This window comes from Nyctereutes procyonoides, unplaced genomic scaffold, assembly GCF_905146905.1.
Source record: "Nyctereutes procyonoides isolate TBG_1078 unplaced genomic scaffold, NYPRO_anot_genome, whole genome shotgun sequence".
NCBI lineage: Eukaryota > Metazoa > Chordata > Mammalia > Carnivora > Canidae > Nyctereutes > Nyctereutes procyonoides.
Genome location: NW_026575032.1, coordinates 17862500 through 17881284, shown reverse-complemented (window position 1 = coordinate 17881284; position 18785 = coordinate 17862500). Strand labels below are relative to the sequence as shown.

At 59.3% G+C, this 18785-nt stretch overlaps 1 protein-coding gene across 1 annotated transcript in view; it reads left to right on the top strand.

Annotated features, from left to right (window-relative positions):
- The first annotated feature begins 7045 nt into the window (after positions 1-7045).
- Positions 7046-18785, top strand: part of RNF150 (ring finger protein 150) — a 239388-nt gene continuing 227648 nt past the window's right edge. Inside the window, exon 1 of the mRNA XM_055317069.1 lies at positions 7046-7595. Within this exon, the coding sequence (XP_055173044.1) occupies positions 7052-7595 (544 nt within the window). The 5' untranslated portion in view covers positions 7046-7051. The remainder of the gene's footprint in view (positions 7596-18785) is intronic.

Genomic DNA, 18785 nt, shown 5'->3' with positions numbered 1-18785 from the left:
GGGACCCCAGGGTCACGCCCTGGGCCGAAGGCAGGTGCTAAACCGCTGAGCCACCCGAACTGCCCCAAAGCTACCGCTTTCTACCTTCACAATCCCCTTGGATGATAACATCTGTCCCTAAAACCAGACTGTGAACTCCTGGAAAGAGCTCCCCAGTCCCACTCGTCTTAGCCTCCCGCACGGAACTAAGGCACGCGGGTGACGGCATAGACCTCAATGAGTACATCGCCTTTCTTTTAAATTTTCTGGATACTAGAATTTCTAGATTCTGTTCCCTCCTATCCCTCTTGTCTTGACCTGTCCTCGGAGTCTCTCTCACTCTCCCATGGGCCAATATTCATTGCCTTTAGAATCTTCTAACAATCTTGACAGGAGGTGTAACCACTCCACTTTTATTTATTTATTTTTCAAAGGATTTATTTATTTATTTATTTATTTATTTATTTATTTATGACAGAGAGATGCAGAGACCCAGGCAGAGGGAGAAGCAGACTCCATGTGGGGAGCCTGATGTGGGACTCGATCCCGGGTCTCCAGGATCACACCTTGGGCTGAAGGCGGTGCTAAACCATTGGGCCACCGGGGCTGCCCACCACTCCACTTTTAAAGAGAAAATTGTGGGACGCCCCAGGGGGGGAGGGTCCGTGGTGGAGCGTCTGCCTTGGGCCTAGGACGTGACCCCAGGGTCCCAGGATCGAGTCCCGCATCCGGTCCCCGCAGGGAGCCCGCTTCTCCCTCTGCCTGTGTCTCTGCCTCTCTCTCTGGGTCTCTCAGGAATAAATAAACAAAATCTCAAAAAAAAAAAAAAAAAGAAAAAGAAAAAGAAAAAACTTCCCCACATTAAACTTCATTAAATCATGAATATATGTTCATGTAGGAGGAACTGTATTTTCAAATGTTTAAATTCCTTTTTAAGAAGTCTACAATCGAAGGGCCCGGGGCTGGCTCGGAGGGCATGAGACTCTTAATCTGGGAATTGTGAGTTTGGGGCCCAGGCCGGGGGTAGAGAAACGCTTTCCTGAGGTCTGGGGGGAGCTCCTTGTGAACGCGCAGGGCACGTGAAGGACAGCACGCAAAGGCAGCGTCAAGGCTGAGAGCTCCTAAGGGACGTCCTACCTGCTGACACGGGGAGGAACGGGCCGGGCCACTCTCCGCTGACGCTGCCTTCGCTTCTGACTCGGACACGCATTTAAGTTCGATGTGCCCGTACCCTTGATGAAAGCCAGCCGTGCCCCTCCTGACCCCGGACGTCCCCCTCGACCTGGGCGCTGTGGCTCGTGGGCAGAGGCCCCCCTTCTGGTTGGGACTCACCGCGAAGCATCTTCTGGTGACGTTTCAAGACTTGGGGAGCTCGCTTGACTCTGGGCCTGGAAGATCACGTGAGGCCAACCTTTGGAAAAGCAGCGTAGCCATCCTGCCCGTGTCAAGAACTTGAGAACCGCTCGTGCGCCTGGATCCAGTCTTCCTTCCGGGATTCTAAGCTGAAGCAAACCATCTGAAATTGCCATTTGGAGGCCTCCCGGTACCCCGAACCTCCTGTTCAAAGCTCTTGATTCTGGCCTCAACCACTTCCTCTGACAGCTCTTCTCATCGCAGAAAATGACAACTCCATTCGGCCAGTTGCTCTGGCTTCCACCTGTAGAGTCCTTCTGAAATCTTTTTTTTTTTTTCCATACCATGTTTATTTTATTTTTTTATTTCTATTTTTTTTACGATGTATTTATTTGAGGGGGACAGGTGCAGAGGGAGAGAGAGAGAGAGAAGATCCCAAGCGGACTGCCCAGCGAATGCACAGCCCTAAGCGGGGCTCCATCCCGTGTCCCCAGATGGTGACCTGAGCTGAAATCAAGAGTCAGCCGCTGAATCGCTGGAGCCGCCCAGACGCCGCGTCATTCTGCATTTCAAATGCACTAGAGAATATTGTTTATTCCATCTGCAAAATATATTGGGGATCCGATCACTTCTCCCCTCGTTCACCGTCCTCAGCTTGCTGAATTATGGCCCTAGCTCCTGCTTGTTCTCCGTGCTTCCTTGCCTGCGCCGATCCAGCCAGGATAGACCTGTCACGTTATTCCATGTCCCTGGTCAGAACCCGCCAGAGGCTCTTCCCCCCCCTCAGCATAGAACCCAAGGTGTCCTCGGCTCGGACTCCGAGGCTCCGTAGGACGGGCTGCCCGGCTGTCTGGCCTCCCCTGTTTCTCCGTGTCCCGCTCCTCTCCAACCTCCTGTGGTTTCCTTGCTCTCCTTTGAGCCCATGAAGTACAACCGCACCTCGGGGCCTGGTGTTCATGCCTCCCCGCTCCTGGCACAACCACGGTCCCGTCCTGCGACGGTTGTGCTCAGAGATCACCGTGTCAGAGCTGCTGACCTTGATGTGAAATAACACCTTATAGGAAACAGCTCACCCTGTTTTGACTCTGCCATTTTCTTCCTCGCACTTGTCATTACCTAATTACCTATAATCTAAATTATATTTTTTTGATATTTTATTTATTTGAGAGAGAGCCCAAGCCAGAGAGAGAGCGAGTGAGCACGCAAGGAGGAGAAGGGCAGAGGGAGAGGGAGTCGCGGACCCCCACCGAGCAGGGAGCCTGATGACTCCAGGACCCTGGGGTCACGACCTGACCTGGCCCGAAGGCAGGTGCTGAACTGCCCGAGCCCCCCAGGTGCCGCATAATCTACAACTTAACAGGATGGGTTTCTTCCAGCGCAGAGCATGAACTCCGCGAGAGCAGCAGCCTCACCTGTCTTCCTCCCTGGAGGGCGGCCAGCTCAGCGGGTCGGGTGATGCCCTGGAGAGGAGGGCGTCGTTAGCACGAAGCTGGAAGCGGGTTTCCCAACCACTGTCCGCCCCCCCCCACGTGGACTTTCGATTTTTTATCGAAAATTAGGTTCCAGCTTCTCTGCAATAGCAGCTACTGGAAACCAAGACCTTACAGACAGGTTACCATCCCCCCCCCCTTTTTTTCTTTTGAGCTTTTTTTTTTTTCTTTTGAACCGCATAAGAGCAAACCGCAGACAGACGACGGCCTCACCGCTCCTCAGTCCTCGGAGGGCGCGTCCTCCCGCGGAGACCGTCTTCTCACAGCCACAACGCGCGTGTCCAAGTCAGGTCATCGGCACCGGGAGGCACTACTACCCAATCCACTGAAAGCATTCGACTTTTGCCAACTGCCTGCCCTTCCTTTCTATTCATTATTTTATTATTTTTCAGGAGTAGTTTATTATTCGCAGGAGCTAATCTAGGATCATTTGTTGCGTTTAGTTGTCCTGTCTCTCGAGTCTCTTTCAATTGGGATTGATTAGTTCTTCTGTCTTTCTGTGTCTCCGGAGCTTAAGAGTTATTCTATATGTTCCAGCCCGTGCTCCTGCAGGCTCCCTCTCACCCTGGGTCCACCCCACGTGCCCCCATGTCCAGATTCAGGCCAGGCGCCCCGTGGCGACAAATGACGCTGTGCTCTTGCCTCGAGGCACAGGACGTGGTTCGCTGCACCTGCTGCTGATGCTCCCCTCGTTCATCTGGCCCAGGGGCATCCTCCAGGGTTCTCTCCGAGAAGCTCACCGATCCCCCCTTGGAATCAAGAAGTAATCTCCAGGAGGTGCTTCAGGGCCAGGCTAGTGTCCTGCGGTACCGGCCACCCGCCTTAGCACCTGCCGAGGACTCCTGACTCAGTGAGCGCTGCTGAATCGGGACTGTCTATTTTCATTGATCTTATTCATTTGAATTCTGTGATAAGGATTTATCCATTCTATCGTTATTTATTTATTCATTTATATTAGCACAGATTCGTGGATTCCCATTTTATCCAACAGGTTGTAATAAGTTACTATCATTATTTATTTTGACACTCAGATTGTTCCAGATTCAGCCGCTGGGAGCTCCATCCAGCTGGCTCACAGTCCTTTGGGCATGTTGTCCATCGTGCTGTGAGCACTGCCAGGTAAGAGGTTCCGGGCTTACTGGGGTTTTCCCAGCCCGAGCCCTGGTTCCTTTCACTGGGAGATGGTACTTAGAAACCAAGGCCTTCTGGCCTCTTGAGGGATCCATTGAAAAGATTTATGGTGTATATGTGATTTCACACCCATTTCTAAACTAATCCAACATCTCAGGTTCTTCAGAACTCTCTTTCTTTCCATATTTGTACATTTTTTCCAACACTAAGAAACCCGGCTCACATTCCCTTCAGTATTTTACTTATTTGCCTAACGTCCCTGTAATTAATCTACTTCCCAACCGGGATGCTGCTCCTTGACCCTGTTGCTTTGTTAGCTTCTCACTTTTCTAAGAGAAAAAAAGGATAAGCAGTAGTCATGTATTCTTTTCTTTCCAAATATTTGATTTACTTGAGAGAGAGCGAGAGCGTGCTCATGAGCGGAGGTAGGGGCAGAGGGAGAGGGACAAGCAGATTCCCCGCGGAGCAGGGAGCCCAACGCTGGATCCCAGGACCCCGGGATCACGACCCAAGCTGAAGGCCGCTGCTTAACCAGGGGCCCTGGCAGTCATGCATTCTTAAGGACAAAGATTCCCCAAGTGTTGTGGCTGGAGAAAAAGTGCTAAGAGACAGAGAGGTTTGTGGAACCACCTTGGTTTGCCAAGGCCTCTGTACAGAGCCTAGCTGGGGGTTTTCAGCCAATGGACTCTTCCCTCGGATCTCTGGTGACTCGGGGACCAGCAGCCAGGCAGGCTCCGCGGTTGCCTCCCTGTACCACTAGGTACTATATAAAAAGCACTGTCCCGATTGCCTAGAAGCCTATTTTCTAAAATAAGTAAGTCAGGAAAACACATAAAACCAGCACATCAAAAACCATAGAGACCAACTCTCCTAAGTAGTTCTTCTTGCGCCTGCTTCTAATTCGGGTAAAGCGGGGGCTCCTTGTTCTCCCCCCAACAGCCACCAGCTGTTTGTGCGGCTGCTGGAAAAAGAGAAGCTGTGCTGGGTGGGTGGGTGGGGGAGGCTGTGGGTGACAGAAAGCTGTAAACATACTAAGATCTTAGGGAAATGTGGCCTTTTGTCTTCAGCACTGAGTCCGGGTCCTCTGAAAGAATGCCAGGGGAGAGTGATTGAGAACCGTCCCACCAGTTCTCTCCGAGCCCTTCCATGGCACTTCTCTCAGGCCCAGGAATCCGTCGGTGTGGAGGGCAGCAGCATCTAAGCATTTAAGTGGTTAAGGGGCTGTGTCGGCTTGGAGAAGGCCGCTCTACCGGCGCTGCGCTACCCGCCTACCCGCGTCTCCAACCCGGGAACACCCTATAGAGGGAAACGCAGAGAAACCTCACTTGCCTGTTGACACCACCAGGCATGACAACCCGAATAACCGCAGTGGGAAAACAGCTCACTCGGTTTCTTTTCTTATAGAGAAAACATCCGTTCTAGAAGGAAACAAACATCACATGTCTGCTTCCAGATGAGGGACGAGAAAGCCTCCTGGAGTGACACGACCCAATACCCCAAAGCAGTGGCCCCCAGTCCAGCACGGGCAGCACCCCCCACCCCCGGGAGCGTGCTGTGGCTCCGGTGCAGTGGATCATACTCCCGTGGCGGGGCCAGCAGCTGGAGTGCCCCCCACCCGCGTGCTGCTGAGACCCCCTCCTGGATGGGCCGTCGCTGCCCTGGGCACTGCAGGTGCGCTCGGGAAGGCCCTGGTGCCGCTGGCAGCGGCCTGAATCCCGCGTGGCCAAGTCGGAGCTCAGCCCCGACCCTCCGGGTAGCTGGGGAAGGCCCTGGCGCCACTGGCCGCGACCTGAGCCCCGCGTCCTGCAGTCGGAGCTCAGCGCGTCCCTCGGGTGCGCTCGGGAAGGCCCTGGGGCCGCGGCCTGAGCCCCGCGTCCTGCAGTCGGAGCTCAGCGCGTCCCTCGGGTGCGCTCGGGGAGGCCCTGGGTCCGCGGCCTGAGCCCCGCGTCCTGCAGTCGGAGCTCAGCGCGTCCCTCGGGTGCGCTCGGGGAGGCCCTGGGTCCGCGGCCTGAGCCCCGCGTCCTGCAGTCGAAGCTCAGCGCGTCCCTCGGGTGCGCTCGGGGAGGCCCTGGGGCCGCGGCCTGAGCCCCGCGTCCTGCAGTGGGAGCTCAGCGCGTCCCTCGGGTGCGCTCGGGGAGGCCCTGGGTCCGCGGCCTGGCCCTCGCGTCCTGCAGTGGGAGCTCAGCGCGTCCCTCGGGTGCGCTCGGGGAGGCCCTGGGGCCGCGGCCTGAGCCCCGCGTCCTGCAGTCGGAGCTCAGCGGGTCCCTCCCGCCCGGGGGAGGCTGCGCCCACCACGCGCGCCCTGGGCTCCATCTCAGGCGCAGGGAGTCGCCCGCGCCGAGGTCCGGCCGCTTCCCCTCCCGCCCGCACCTGGTGCAAGCAGAGGTGAGCCGGGACCCGCGACCCGGCAGAGGTCGCTGCCGCCCCGCAGGAGAGCCCGGGGGAGCGCGGCGAGCGGCGCCCAGGATCCTCGCCATCACTCCAGGCTCCTCCTGCGCGCACATCACACACTCACACACTCACACACTCACACACGGACACGCACGGACCTCGCGCTCCTGTCGGTCCGCTCCCTCCGCGTGCCCCGGCCCGGGCCGCCTCCCGCAAGTGCGTCCCGGCGCGGCCGCCCGCTCCCGGAGCCCCCGCCAGCCCGCGGGAGCCGCGCCCGGGAGCCCGCCCGCCGGCCGCTCGCCTCCTCCGCGGGCCCCCGCGCGCCCCCCGCCCGCGCGCCCCCGGTGCCGGGGCAGCTCGGCTGCGCTCAGCCCGGGCTGACCCGCGCTCGGAACCCGGGAGTGGGAGGAGGGGGAGGGGGAGGAGGGGGAGGGGGAGAGGAGGGGGAGGACAGGGGAGGGGAGGAGGAGGAGGACCAGGGGGAGGGGGAGGAGGGGAGGAGGGGAGGAGCGCCGGGGGGCGGGGCGGGGAGGGCCAGGGGGAGGGGGAGGAGGACCAGGGGGAGGAGGAGGAGGAGGAGCGCCGGGGGGCGGGGCAGGAGGGGGCGGGGCGGGCGGAGGACGCGAGCCGCGGGCCGGTCGGCGGCGGGGCGCGGCGGCGGGGCGCGGAGGCGGCGGGCGGGCGGGCGGGGGGCGCGGCGCGCGGCCATGGCCCGGTCGGTGGTGCAGGCGTGCCGCAGCCTGGCCCTCTCAACATGGCTGCTTTCCTTTTGTTTCGTGCATCTGCTGTGCCTGGACTTCACGGTGGCCGAGAAGGAGGAGTGGTACACCGCCTTCGTGAACATCACCTACGCCGAGCCCGCGCCCGACGCCGCGCCGGGGCCGGGGCCGGGGCCGGGGCCGGGGCCGGGGCCGGGGCCGGGGGCCGGGCCGGGGGCCGGGGCGGCGGGCGGCGGCGGCCCCGAGCTGCGCAGCGAGCGCTCCGAGTGCGGGCGCTACGGGGAGCACTCGCCCAAGCAGGACGCCCGCGGCCAGGTGGTGATGGCGAGCGCCGCGCACGACCGCCTGGCCTGCGACCCCGGCACCAGGTTCGCCGCCCCGGGCCGCGGCCGCAGCTGGATCGCCCTCATCCCCAAGGGCAACTGCACGTACCGGGACAAGATCCGCAACGCCTTCCTGCAGAACGCCTCGGCCGTGGTCATCTTCAACGTGGGCTCCGGCACCAACGACACCGTCACCATGTCCCACGCAGGTAGGCGCCCGGCGGAGCGCGGCCCACGCGGGGAGCGGAGGGGACGGGGGCGCACGCGCGGGGCCCCCCAAGTCCGCGCGGGACACGCGTCTCGGTGCCCTGGGCCCGTTAGGTGCCGCTGCTCCGCGTTCCTGGGGGGCGGGGGGCCCGGAGCGGAGAGGGCTGCTGGGGGGGGGGGTCCCGGAGCGGAGAGGGGTGCTGGGGGGGTCCCGGAGCGGAGAGAGGTGCTGGGGGTACGGAGCGGAGAGGGGTGCTGGGGGGGTCCCGGAGCGGAGAGGGGTGCTGGGGGACGGAGCGGAGAGGGGTGCTGGGGGGGTCCCGGAGCGGAGAGGGGTGCTGGGGGGACGGAGCGGACAGGGGTGCTGGGGGGACGGAGCGGAGAGGGCTGCTGGGGGGGTCCCGGAGCGGAGAGAGGTGCTGGGGGGACGGAGCGGAGAGGGGTGCTGGGGGGACGGAGCGGAGAGGGCTGCTGGGGGGATGGAGCGGAGAGGGGTGCTGGGGGGACGGAGCGGAGAGGGGTGCTGGGGGGACGGAGCGGAGAGAGGTGCTGGGGGGGACGGAGCGGAGAGGGCTGCTGGGGGGGACGGAGCGGAGAGAGGTGCTGGGGGGGATGGAGCGGAGAGGGGTACTGGGGGGGACGGAGCGGAGAGGGGTGCTGGGGGGGACGGAGCGGAGAGAGGTGCTGGGGGACGGAGCGGAGAGGGGTGCTGGGGGGGTCCCGGAGCGGAGAGAGGTGCTGGGGGGACGGAGCGGAGAGGGCTGCTGGGGGGGATGGAGCGGAGAGGGGTGCTGGGGGTGTCCCGGAGCGGAGAGAGGTGCTGGGGGGACGGAGCGGAGAGGGGTGCTGGGGGGACGGAGCGGAGAGGGGTGCTGGGGGGACGGAGCGGACAGGGGTGCTGGGGGGGACGGAGAGGGCTGCTGGGGGGGATGGAGCGGAGAGGGGTGCTGGGGGGGTCCCGGAGCGGAGAGAGGTGCTGGGGGGACGGAGCGGAGAGGGGTGCTGGGGGGGACGGAGCGGAGAGGGGTGCTGGGGGGACGGAGCGGAGAGAGGTGCTGGGGGGACGGAGCGGAGAGGGGTGCTGGGGGGGATGGAGCGGAGAGGGGTGCTGGGGGGACGGAGCGGAGAGAGGTGCTGGGGGGATGGAGCGGAGAGGGTGCTGGGGGGACGGAGCGGAGAGAGGTGCTGGGGGGGATGGAGCGGAGAGGGGTGCTGGGGGACGGAGCGGACAGGGGTGCTGGGGGGACGGAGAGGGCTGCTGGGGGGATGGAGCGGAGAGGGGTGCTGGGGGGGTCCCGGAGCGGAGAGAGGTGCTGGGGGACGGAGCGGAGAGGGGTGCTGGGGGGACGGAGCGGAGAGGGGTGCTGGGGGGACGGAGCGGAGAGAGGTGCTGGGGGGACGGAGCGGAGAGGGGTGCTGGGGGGGATGGAGCGGAGAGGGGTGCTGGGGGGACGGAGCGGAGAGAGGTGCTGGGGGGGATGGAGCGGAGAGGGGTGCTGGGGGGGACGGAGCGGAGAGAGGTGCTGGGGGGATGGAGCGGAGAGGGGTGCTGGGGGGGACGGAGCGGAGAGAGGTGCTGGGGGGGATGGAGCGGAGAGGGGTGCTGGGGGGGACGGAGCGGAGAGAGGTGCTGGGGGGGATGGAGCGGAGAGGGGTGCTGGGGGGGACGGAGCGGAGAGAGGTGCTGGGGGGGATGGAGCGGAGAGGGGTGCTGGGGGGGACGGAGCGGAGAGAGGTGCTGGGGGGGATGGAGCGGAGAGGGGTGCTGGGGGGGTCCCGGAGCGGAGAGAGGTGCTGGGGGGACGGAGCGGAGAGGGGTGCTGGGGGGGACGGAGCGGAGAGGGGTGCTGGGGGGACGGAGCGGAGAGAGGTGCTGGGGGGGACGGAGCGGAGAGAGGTGCTGGGGGGGACGGAGCGGAGAGGGCTGCTGGGGGGGACGGAGCGGAGAGAGGTGCTGGGGGGGATGGAGCGGAGAGGGGTGCTGGGGGGGACGGAGCGGAGAGGGGTGCTGGGGGGACGGAGCGGAGAGAGGTGCTGGGGGGACGGAGCGGAGAGGGGTGCTGGGGGGGGTCCCGGAGCGGAGAGAGGTGCTGGGGGGACGGAGCGGAGAGGGCTGCTGGGGGGGATGGAGCGGAGAGGGGTGCTGGGGGTGTCCCGGAGCGGAGAGAGGTGCTGGGGGGACGGAGCGGAGAGGGGTGCTGGGGGGACGGAGCGGAGAGGGGTGCTGGGGGGACGGAGCGGACAGGGGTGCTGGGGGGGACGGAGAGGGCTGCTGGGGGGGATGGAGCGGAGAGGGGTGCTGGGGGGGTCCCGGAGCGGAGAGAGGTGCTGGGGGGACGGAGCGGAGAGGGGTGCTGGGGGGGACGGAGCGGAGAGGGGTGCTGGGGGGACGGAGCGGAGAGAGGTGCTGGGGGGACGGAGCGGAGAGGGGTGCTGGGGGGGATGGAGCGGAGAGGGTGCTGGGGGGACGGAGCGGAGAGAGGTGCTGGGGGGGATGGAGCGGAGAGGGGTGCTGGGGGGGACGGAGCGGAGAGAGGTGCTGGGGGGGATGGAGCGGAGAGGGGTGCTGGGGGGGACGGAGCGGAGAGAGGTGCTGGGGGGGATGGAGCGGAGAGGGGTGCTGGGGGGGACGGAGCGGAGAGAGGTGCTGGGGGGGATGGAGCGGAGAGGGGTGCTGGGGGGGACGGAGCGGAGAGAGGTGCTGGGGGGGATGGAGCGGAGAGGGGTGCTGGGGGGGACGGAGCGGAGAGAGGTGCTGGGGGGGATGGAGCGGAGAGGGGTGCTGGGGGGGTCCCGGAGCGGAGAGAGGTGCTGGGGGGACGGAGCGGAGAGGGGTGCTGGGGGGGACGGAGCGGAGAGGGGTGCTGGGGGGACGGAGCGGAGAGAGGTGCTGGGGGGGACGGAGCGGAGAGAGGTGCTGGGGGGGACGGAGCGGAGAGGGCTGCTGGGGGGGACGGAGCGGAGAGAGGTGCTGGGGGGGATGGAGCGGAGAGGGGTGCTGGGGGGACGGAGCGGAGAGGGGTGCTGGGGGGGACGGAGCGGAGAGAGGTGCTGGGGGGACGGAGCGGAGAGGGGTGCTGGGGGGGGTCCCGGAGCGGAGAGAGGTGCTGGGGGGACGGAGCGGAGAGGGCTGCTGGGGGGGATGGAGCGGAGAGGGGTGCTGGGGGTGTCCCGGAGCGGAGAGAGGTGCTGGGGGGACGGAGCGGAGAGGGGTGCTGGGGGGACGGAGCGGAGAGGGGTGCTGGGGGGACGGAGCGGACAGGGGTGCTGGGGGGGACGGAGAGGGCTGCTGGGGGGGATGGAGCGGAGAGGGGTGCTGGGGGGGTCCCGGAGCGGAGAGAGGTGCTGGGGGGACGGAGCGGAGAGGGGTGCTGGGGGGGACGGAGCGGAGAGGGGTGCTGGGGGACGGAGCGGAGAGAGGTGCTGGGGGGACGGAGCGGAGAGGGGTGCTGGGGGGGATGGAGCGGAGAGGGGTGCTGGGGGGACGGAGCGGAGAGAGGTGCTGGGGGGGATGGAGCGGAGAGGGGTGCTGGGGGGGACGGAGCGGAGAGAGGTGCTGGGGGGGATGGAGCGGAGAGGGGTGCTGGGGGGACGGAGCGGAGAGAGGTGCTGGGGGGACGGAGCGGAGAGGGCTGCTGGGGGGGATGGAGCGGAGAGGGGTGCTGGGGGGACGGAGCGGAGAGGGCTGCTGGGGGGGACAGAGCACAGAGGAGTGCTGGGGGTCCCGGAGCCGAGAGGGCTGCTGGGGGTGATGGGGCAGGGAGAGCTGCTGGGGGGTGGTCTGGGAGCAGAGAGGGATACTGGGGGGGGGACGGAGCAGGGAGAGCTGCTGGGGGGGTCCCGGAGCGGAGAGGGCTGCTGGGGTCCACGGAGCAGGGAGAGCTGCTGGGGGGGACGGAGCAGGGAGAGCTGCTGGGCTGGGGGCGGGGTGCGGAGCGCGCGGCGGGTCGCGGGGCTGCGCGGACCGGTCCCGGAGGGTCCAGGAGGTGCAGTCGCGGGGCGGGGTCCGGGCTCTCGCGCCGTCCGAGCTGCGGAGCCGCGCGCACCTGCCCGGAGCCGGAGGCGGTGCACCTGCGTGTGCCCGGGGCGCGCTCGCCGCTGGCAGCCCCGGGCAGGGCCGCGCACTGGGTTACCGGCCGCGCCGCGCCCCCCCCCCACCCCGCGCCGCGCCCCCCCCCCACCCGCGCGCGCCGGGTCAGCCCTCAGCCCTGCGGGGACGAGCGGAGCCGGCTGCGGGGTGGGCGCCCTGACCGGGGGTGGTCGGAGTCCTGGGCTCCGTGTCGCTGGCGGAGGCGGGCCTGAGGGCAGGATGGCACCTACCCGCAGCCAAGAGGAGCGCGGTGCCCCTAAAGTCATGCCCACTTGGACACTGTGGGGGAGCCTCTTGCTGGTTGGGGCATCATGAAGTATGCAGAAGGCCTTCTGTGTGGCGAGAATGGGGCGATTTCAGGGGAGAAAGAATAAGGGTGTTTTTATTATTATTATTATTATCATTTGAATGCTTGAAGGGTGCCAGGGCTAGAGCACATTGCTGCCCGAGGCTCCTATTTATTCAGCCATAGGCCTCACATGCCACTGCTTCCCAGATAAGAACCAAAAAACAAAAGTGCTCCGCAGGCTTGTCAGCATAAGCAGCTACTTTTAGCAGCAGACTGGCCCCCTTGCGATGCGCCCTCCTGCCCCAGAGGGGTTCCTGGGTGGAGGTGCGGCACCCGCCGGGGGGCAGGGGGACAAAGGACAGATGCGTTTTCTAACCGGAGTTGCCTAATCAGAAGTGTCACTGTCTTTAAACGCTAGGTTGTAATACACAGTTATGCTCCTGAAAGGGAACACCAAGCGTAGGCTGTGTTGTTGGGGGGGGGGTGCGTTCTTGGGGCCGAGTTGGCCTTCTGAGAGCTGTATCACCTGTTAATGAAGGATACAAGGCGGCGGCCTCTGCAAGGAAATTGTCAACCTTAAGAGAAACAGGCGGAGTGGGGAAAGCTCCGGGCTTTGCACGCACAGGCCAGAAAAACACGGCCCCTTAATTAATGAAAAGGAGAGGCAGTTCGCGTAGAAAAGCTGTGATGCAGCATTTAGGAGCGCTTGTTCTGTTTTCTTGAACTTTACAGTTTTGTGCTGGAAGAGATTGTACCCCAAGGTTGAGTCATAGGAACGCCACTTAAACTTTGTTATTCGAGGATTTGGAGGACAATGGGAGAGCACTTTAGGTCATGGGAAGTATCTTTAGATAAACACTTAATATCTAAACTCTGACTTGAGGGGTCTTGAAAGAGGTTCTTTCGGTTCTGTAAATACCAAGCGGATTGTTAGCTCATTTGCAGGATCCCTTAAATGTTTCTCTGCGCATATGCATGAAATGTTAGACTTGGCTTCTCTGAACAGAAAGGGGCATCGTTTGTTCCTGTCGAAAAAGGTCCTCCGGAACTGCCAACACGTGGGGCCAATTAATGGCTTGCCTGTTCTTAAAGAAGGAGGAGGCTGGTTTTCCATACAGATGATGCTTAAGACACAGTGGGAGTAAAGGGTTTGGTGATAGTCTGAAAGTTACAGGCTAAAAAACGCAAATGGAATTTTCTATTATTATTCTCTTTCCAAAAATGTGTTAACACCGTATCTGCTAGGGGCCATGAAACCTCCACAGTATGTGTGACATATCATAGTGACATATGGCCATGTTACGGGACGCCGCGTTCACTTTAGTAGGGGACTGCACTGATTTCTGCTGAAGTCTCATTGTAAGGAGACACATGACCGGGTGGGCTGGCAAACGCTTCACTTTACTCTTAAATATTTCTCCTGAATATATTTTTTAAGATTTTTATTTATTCATGACAGACAGAGAGACAGAGAGGCAGAGACACAGGCAGAGGGAGAAGCAGGCTCCATGCAGGGAGCCCAGCCCGACGCGGGACTCGATCCCAGGACCCCGGGGTCACGGCCTAGGCTAAAGGCGGCGCTAAACCGCTGAGCCCCCGGGCCGCCCTCTCCTGATTTTTAAACACTGAGGTCCCAGCACTGGTCTGTCTGTCTGTGTGTTACCCTCAGCTCCAGAACTTGAAGGCTCTACTTTTTCTAGTTAAATTTGAGTCCTATTTCTAGATTCATCTTAGGAAATGGTGTACATTTTAGATGCAAATCCTTATTCTTATTTTGTGAACGTGGTGTGCGACACACCAGAGGATCCTTACATTTGTAGACTTTTAAATTTGGAGTCTCCAAAAAGCTGACATTAACCTTTCCGTGTTTTTCTTGTTCGTTCTTAAATCTCACCTCTCCTCTAAATCCTTTTTTTTTTTTTTTTTTGGAACTGAAACTGATAGCTTTCGGGTGAGAAGGTCAGAATTTAGCGATGCAACCCGTCCTGGTCCTGTAATATCTCTGCGTTTTGGGTGACGTGACCCCGATACACCCCCTGCCTTGAAATTAAGTTAAATAGAAATTGATTCCCCTTCCCCTTTCCGTATAGACTGTGATTTCTTTTTTTCTTGAATGATTTTGGGTTTCTGCCACTTGTACAATTATGATTTCTCATTCACAAAGACACGGATCCAAAAATAAATAAATAAATAAATAAATAAATAAATAAATAAATAAATAAATAAATAATAATACAATGATAAATAAATCCAACAAATAAATAAATAAATAAATAAATAAATAAATAAATACAATGATAAATAAATAATAAATAAATAAATAAAATAAAAACAAAGACACGGATTCTCCTGGAGTTCACTAGTAGTTTTTTTTTGTAGCTAGTTTTAAAAAATCGAAAAGCTACGACTGCTTTATTGAGAGAGAATCCGTGTTTACAGCTCACACGTTTAAAGTATGCAGTTTCACGGCCTTTGCCATACTGAGAGTTGTACAACCTCACCTCTAAGCGCCCAAGGAAACCCTGTGTGCATTAGCAGTGACTCCTCATCCCTCCCCAGCCCCCTAGGCCTAGGCAGTGACTAATCTGCTTTCTGCATGTTTACCCATTTTGGACATTTCATTTACAGATGGTCCCCAAGTTACGATGGTTTGTCTCTATGGTGATGTCAAAGTGATACACATTAGGTAGAAACTGTACTTGGGATTTTGATATTTTTTTTATATATATTTTCCTGGGCTACCAATATGCAGCTTGAGGCTCCACAATGCCCGGCAGGGGCAGCCAGCTGAGGGTCCCAGCCACTCCACCAGGAAGATACACAAGCCATATGCTTACAGCCATTCTGTACCCATATAATCATTCTGCATTTTTTTTTCCTTGCAGGGCAGCATTCAGTAAATAACGAGATACTCCGCACATTACTATAAAATAGGCTTTGTGTTAGATGATTTTGCCCAACTGTAGACTTCAGAGTTCTGAACGCGTTTAAGGAAGGCTAGTCTGAGTTTTGGTGTTCATAGGTCAGGTATATTAAGTGCATTTTCTTTTCTTTTCTTTTTTTTAATATTTTATTTATTTATTCATGAGAGACACACAGAGAGAGGCAGAGACCCGGGCAGAGGGAGAAGGAGGCTCCATGCAGGGAGCCCGATGCCGGACTCGATCATACCCTGGGCTGAAGGCAGATGCTCAACCACTGAGCCCCCCAGGCGCCCCTCTCAAATCTCTGTTTTTTTTTAAAAAGTGGAATTTCTGGTTCCTGTTGTAACCTTTGGAGGAAGTGCCGTCCTTGTCCAAGGCACCCACATCACTTCAGACTCGCGCCAGCCCTGTACGGGGGTTCCATTTCTCCAGGTCCTCATCAAGGCTTGTTACATTTTTTTAGATTTTGTGAGAGAGCGTGAGCAGGGGAAGGGCAGAGGGAGAGAGAGCAGCAGCCTCCCCGCTGAGCAGGGAGCCGGACGCAGGACTCGATCCCAGGACCCCGGGGTCATGACCTGAGCCGAAGGCAGACGCCCAGCCCACTGAGCCGCCCAGACCCTCGCTTGCTACGGTTTTGACTTTGGCCATCCTGGCTGTGGAAGGGGGCGTCTTCGCTGTGGCTTTAGCCTGCAGCTCCCTGCCGACAGTTACTCTCACATACTCTTGATTTCTTTTTGTGGTTTTCGCTTTGTTCCTTTTCTCCTTGCCAGCTGTCGCTTGTCCTTCCTGGACTTTGAGCCCATGTACTTGTCGTCCTACAGAAGAGAGAAAGATTAACGGAGAAAAATCTTCCAATTATGAAAGCCAAGGCCCGCGGGCCGAGGTTTTCCCCGGCCCCTCTGCGGGTCGAGGGGGGTGAGGGGAGGCGCCTTTGGGGGCCTGTGCCCGCCGCTGGCTGAGTTACCCTGGAGCCCAGTGCTGCAGGGGCGGGTGCAGGCCGGGGACAGCTCGGGTCCCCTGGCGGCGCAGGTGCCGCCCCGAGGCCCGGAGGTGGATGGAGCCTGCTGTCGACTGGTCGCCGTCGAAGGAGGGACACGCTTGTCTCCTTCCTTACAAGAGGGCTCGCTGCGGCCGGTGCTGCGTGCACCCTGGACGGCGGCAGCGCAGGAGGCCTCACAGCGCCTGGGCCCCGGCCGTCCAGGCGGGGGAAGCCGCGGCCCGCGGGATCGGCCCAGGGCCCAGGGCCCGGACTTTTATTTCAGGACTTGGCTGCGGCCCGAGGAGAAACCCGGAGGCCTCTTGGCGCCCCCTGCTCTGGTGGGTGCTGAGCCTTTACCGTAGGGGTTGTGCTGCCTCGGGGGCCGCAAGCTTGATTCCTAGTCTACCGTTGCCTTGACCTCGATGAAGGAACTGGCTGCTATAACGGATTCTTTTTCCGGGACTCCTCTGATTTTCGAGGACACGTGTGGCTTTGTTCTGCGTCTCCCTTTAGCAGGTGTGTCCGCGTGCTCTTCTTTTGCACATTGCAGTTGTGTCTCTGGGAAGGGGTGACGTTGGCCACCTAATGCCTACCCCGTGTCCGGCATGACGTAAACGCCTTGTGTGTATTAGCTCACTTCGCTCTCAGGACGGCCCTCAGGTGGGTAGTAGCATTACCCCTCTTCCACGGGCCAAGGAGCTGAGCCCTAGCCTGGGGAGGTGCCCTGCAGGTGGCAGGTGACGGAGCCAGCCTTGCAGACCTACGTGGAGCGTCGCCCGAGTCTGTGCGTGTAACTACTGTCCATAAGGATATGGACAAGTTGAACTTTCTTTCAACTGTAAAAACTAGATGTGGACTGCGATGACTTAATGGACACAGAAGTGAGCTAAAAGCTGATCCTTGGTTCAGAACGCGTCAGCAAGCCCATAGGCTGAATGCACTGCTGCCTCGCAGGCGGCATTTTTGCAGCGGGAGCGTTGGGACCTTGTGCTGAGGGCCCTCCTCCTCCAGCCGTGCCTCTCATGACCCGGCTCCAGGTCACTCACTTCTACTCTGGATCTGCGTTTTTTTCTCTCTCTCTCTAAAAGGTCTGGATTGGGATCCCTGGGTGGCGCAGCGGTTTGGCGCCTGCCTTTGGCCCAGGGCGCGATCCTGGGGACCCGGGATCGAGTCCCACGTCGGGCTCCCGGTGCATGGAGCCTGCTTCTCCCTCTGCCTGTGTCTCTGCCTCTCTCTCTCACTGTGTGCCTATTATAAATAAATAAAAATCAAAAAAAATTATTAAAAGTCTGGATTAGTGGATCCCTGTGTGAGCTCCATCACTTATTCCTTGTGCATTCAAAAATCAAGATACCGCTACTAAAATTCAGGTTTTTTGGCTTTTCTTCATGACAAAAGCTGACAGCAGGGGCAACGGGCGGCCGGAGCAGAGCAGTGGCTGGCTGTCCCAATGGGCAACGTGCTCCCTGGTTGGCCCGCGTCTCCATCGCTTCTGGCCTGGCTCCTGGCCTGCGCCCCTCATGCACGCCCCTGTCTCAACCCCAAGGCCAGAGTATGTGTGGCCCCAGCTTTATGGAGTCAACAAACCAGGGTGAGTGAGGAGAAGCTCTAGAAAGCAGAGCTGTTGAGCGAAGGGAAAAACGTTCACGAGGATGGAACCGCGTGCGGGGAGAGGTGGCGGCCGAAGCCTTCTCTTGTGCTCGGGCTGAAACCGAGCAGGCCTGTTGTAGAATTGCTGACGGCACGGGGCCCTGCTGGGCGCCTCACGGGCCTTCCGAAGCCTGAGCACCCAGACTGTCTCTCATTTGGGTATCTAAGAAATGTTTAAGAGCCTCAGTTTCCCCCTTAGCTTTTCTCTATGTGTGTTAAGAGAAAAATATCATTTATGCTGTTCCTTAGTCTTCCAGGCCGAACGGTCTCACCCTCTGCACTTAGCGTTCATGCACTTGTTTATTTGGCACTAAAGGGCTTCGTCACCTGTGTCTCCGGTGGCAGACAGACATCCAATAGCCAGGAGTTCCAGACTCCGTTATTAGAAGCCATAATTCAGTGTCAGTGTTAGATAACATTCTTGGCAGTGAAACTTAATATGGCCTGGGCCTTTCAAGAAACTGTCTACTTGTTTACTCGGCTCGGGTCATAGAAATCATATCTGGGGGATTTGGAAGGAATCCTACCGTCTACCTTCCAGTCTTCAGTAAGAAATCCATCCTCCTCTCTCCTGAGGGCTCTGTCCTTAAAAATCCCCAGGCTTCTCAAAAAGGAAGGAATTTTATGACCACGGAATCTGGAAAGATTTAGAAAGAACCTAGGACTTTTTATCTCCATTTTTTGTTTTTTTTGTTTTTTTTTTTTAGAAAGGAGCAAATGTGTTTCTGATGAAACATTAATTTGTCTAGAAACCAGCCTCTATTTGTGAAAAGGAGTATAACCATTATTGTTGCATTTCTAGACATAAAACCTAGTCGATAAAGAATCTAACATATTAACAGCCCCCTGGGAGCCCTCAGTTTATCCCTAGAAAGATGCTCCGTCTCGCAGACCCTAGAGACTCTCTTCAGTTCAGGTGCGTGAGGCGATGCCGGAATTGCGTGTATTTGATCATGGAAATTGAGAGACGGTGAATTTGAGTTAAAACGGAACTCAAACTCTATTCGGATTATCTCTGCTCTTGAGGATTTTGTGCGTAATATAAAACCCGGAGGAAAAAAGCTGCCTCGTGCCGTGCGATTATTCTTTACGAAGCTGCAATTACGGTGGTTTTGTTCCACGGCAACCTTGCCTATAGGTGTAACGTGACCTTTTATTTTAAACTCTGAAGGATTAACCCCTCGGCAGTTTAACCTAAAGTAAGCTAATAAGTGTGCGTGACAGATTGACATCAAACTATTAATGATTGTGTTTCTACTT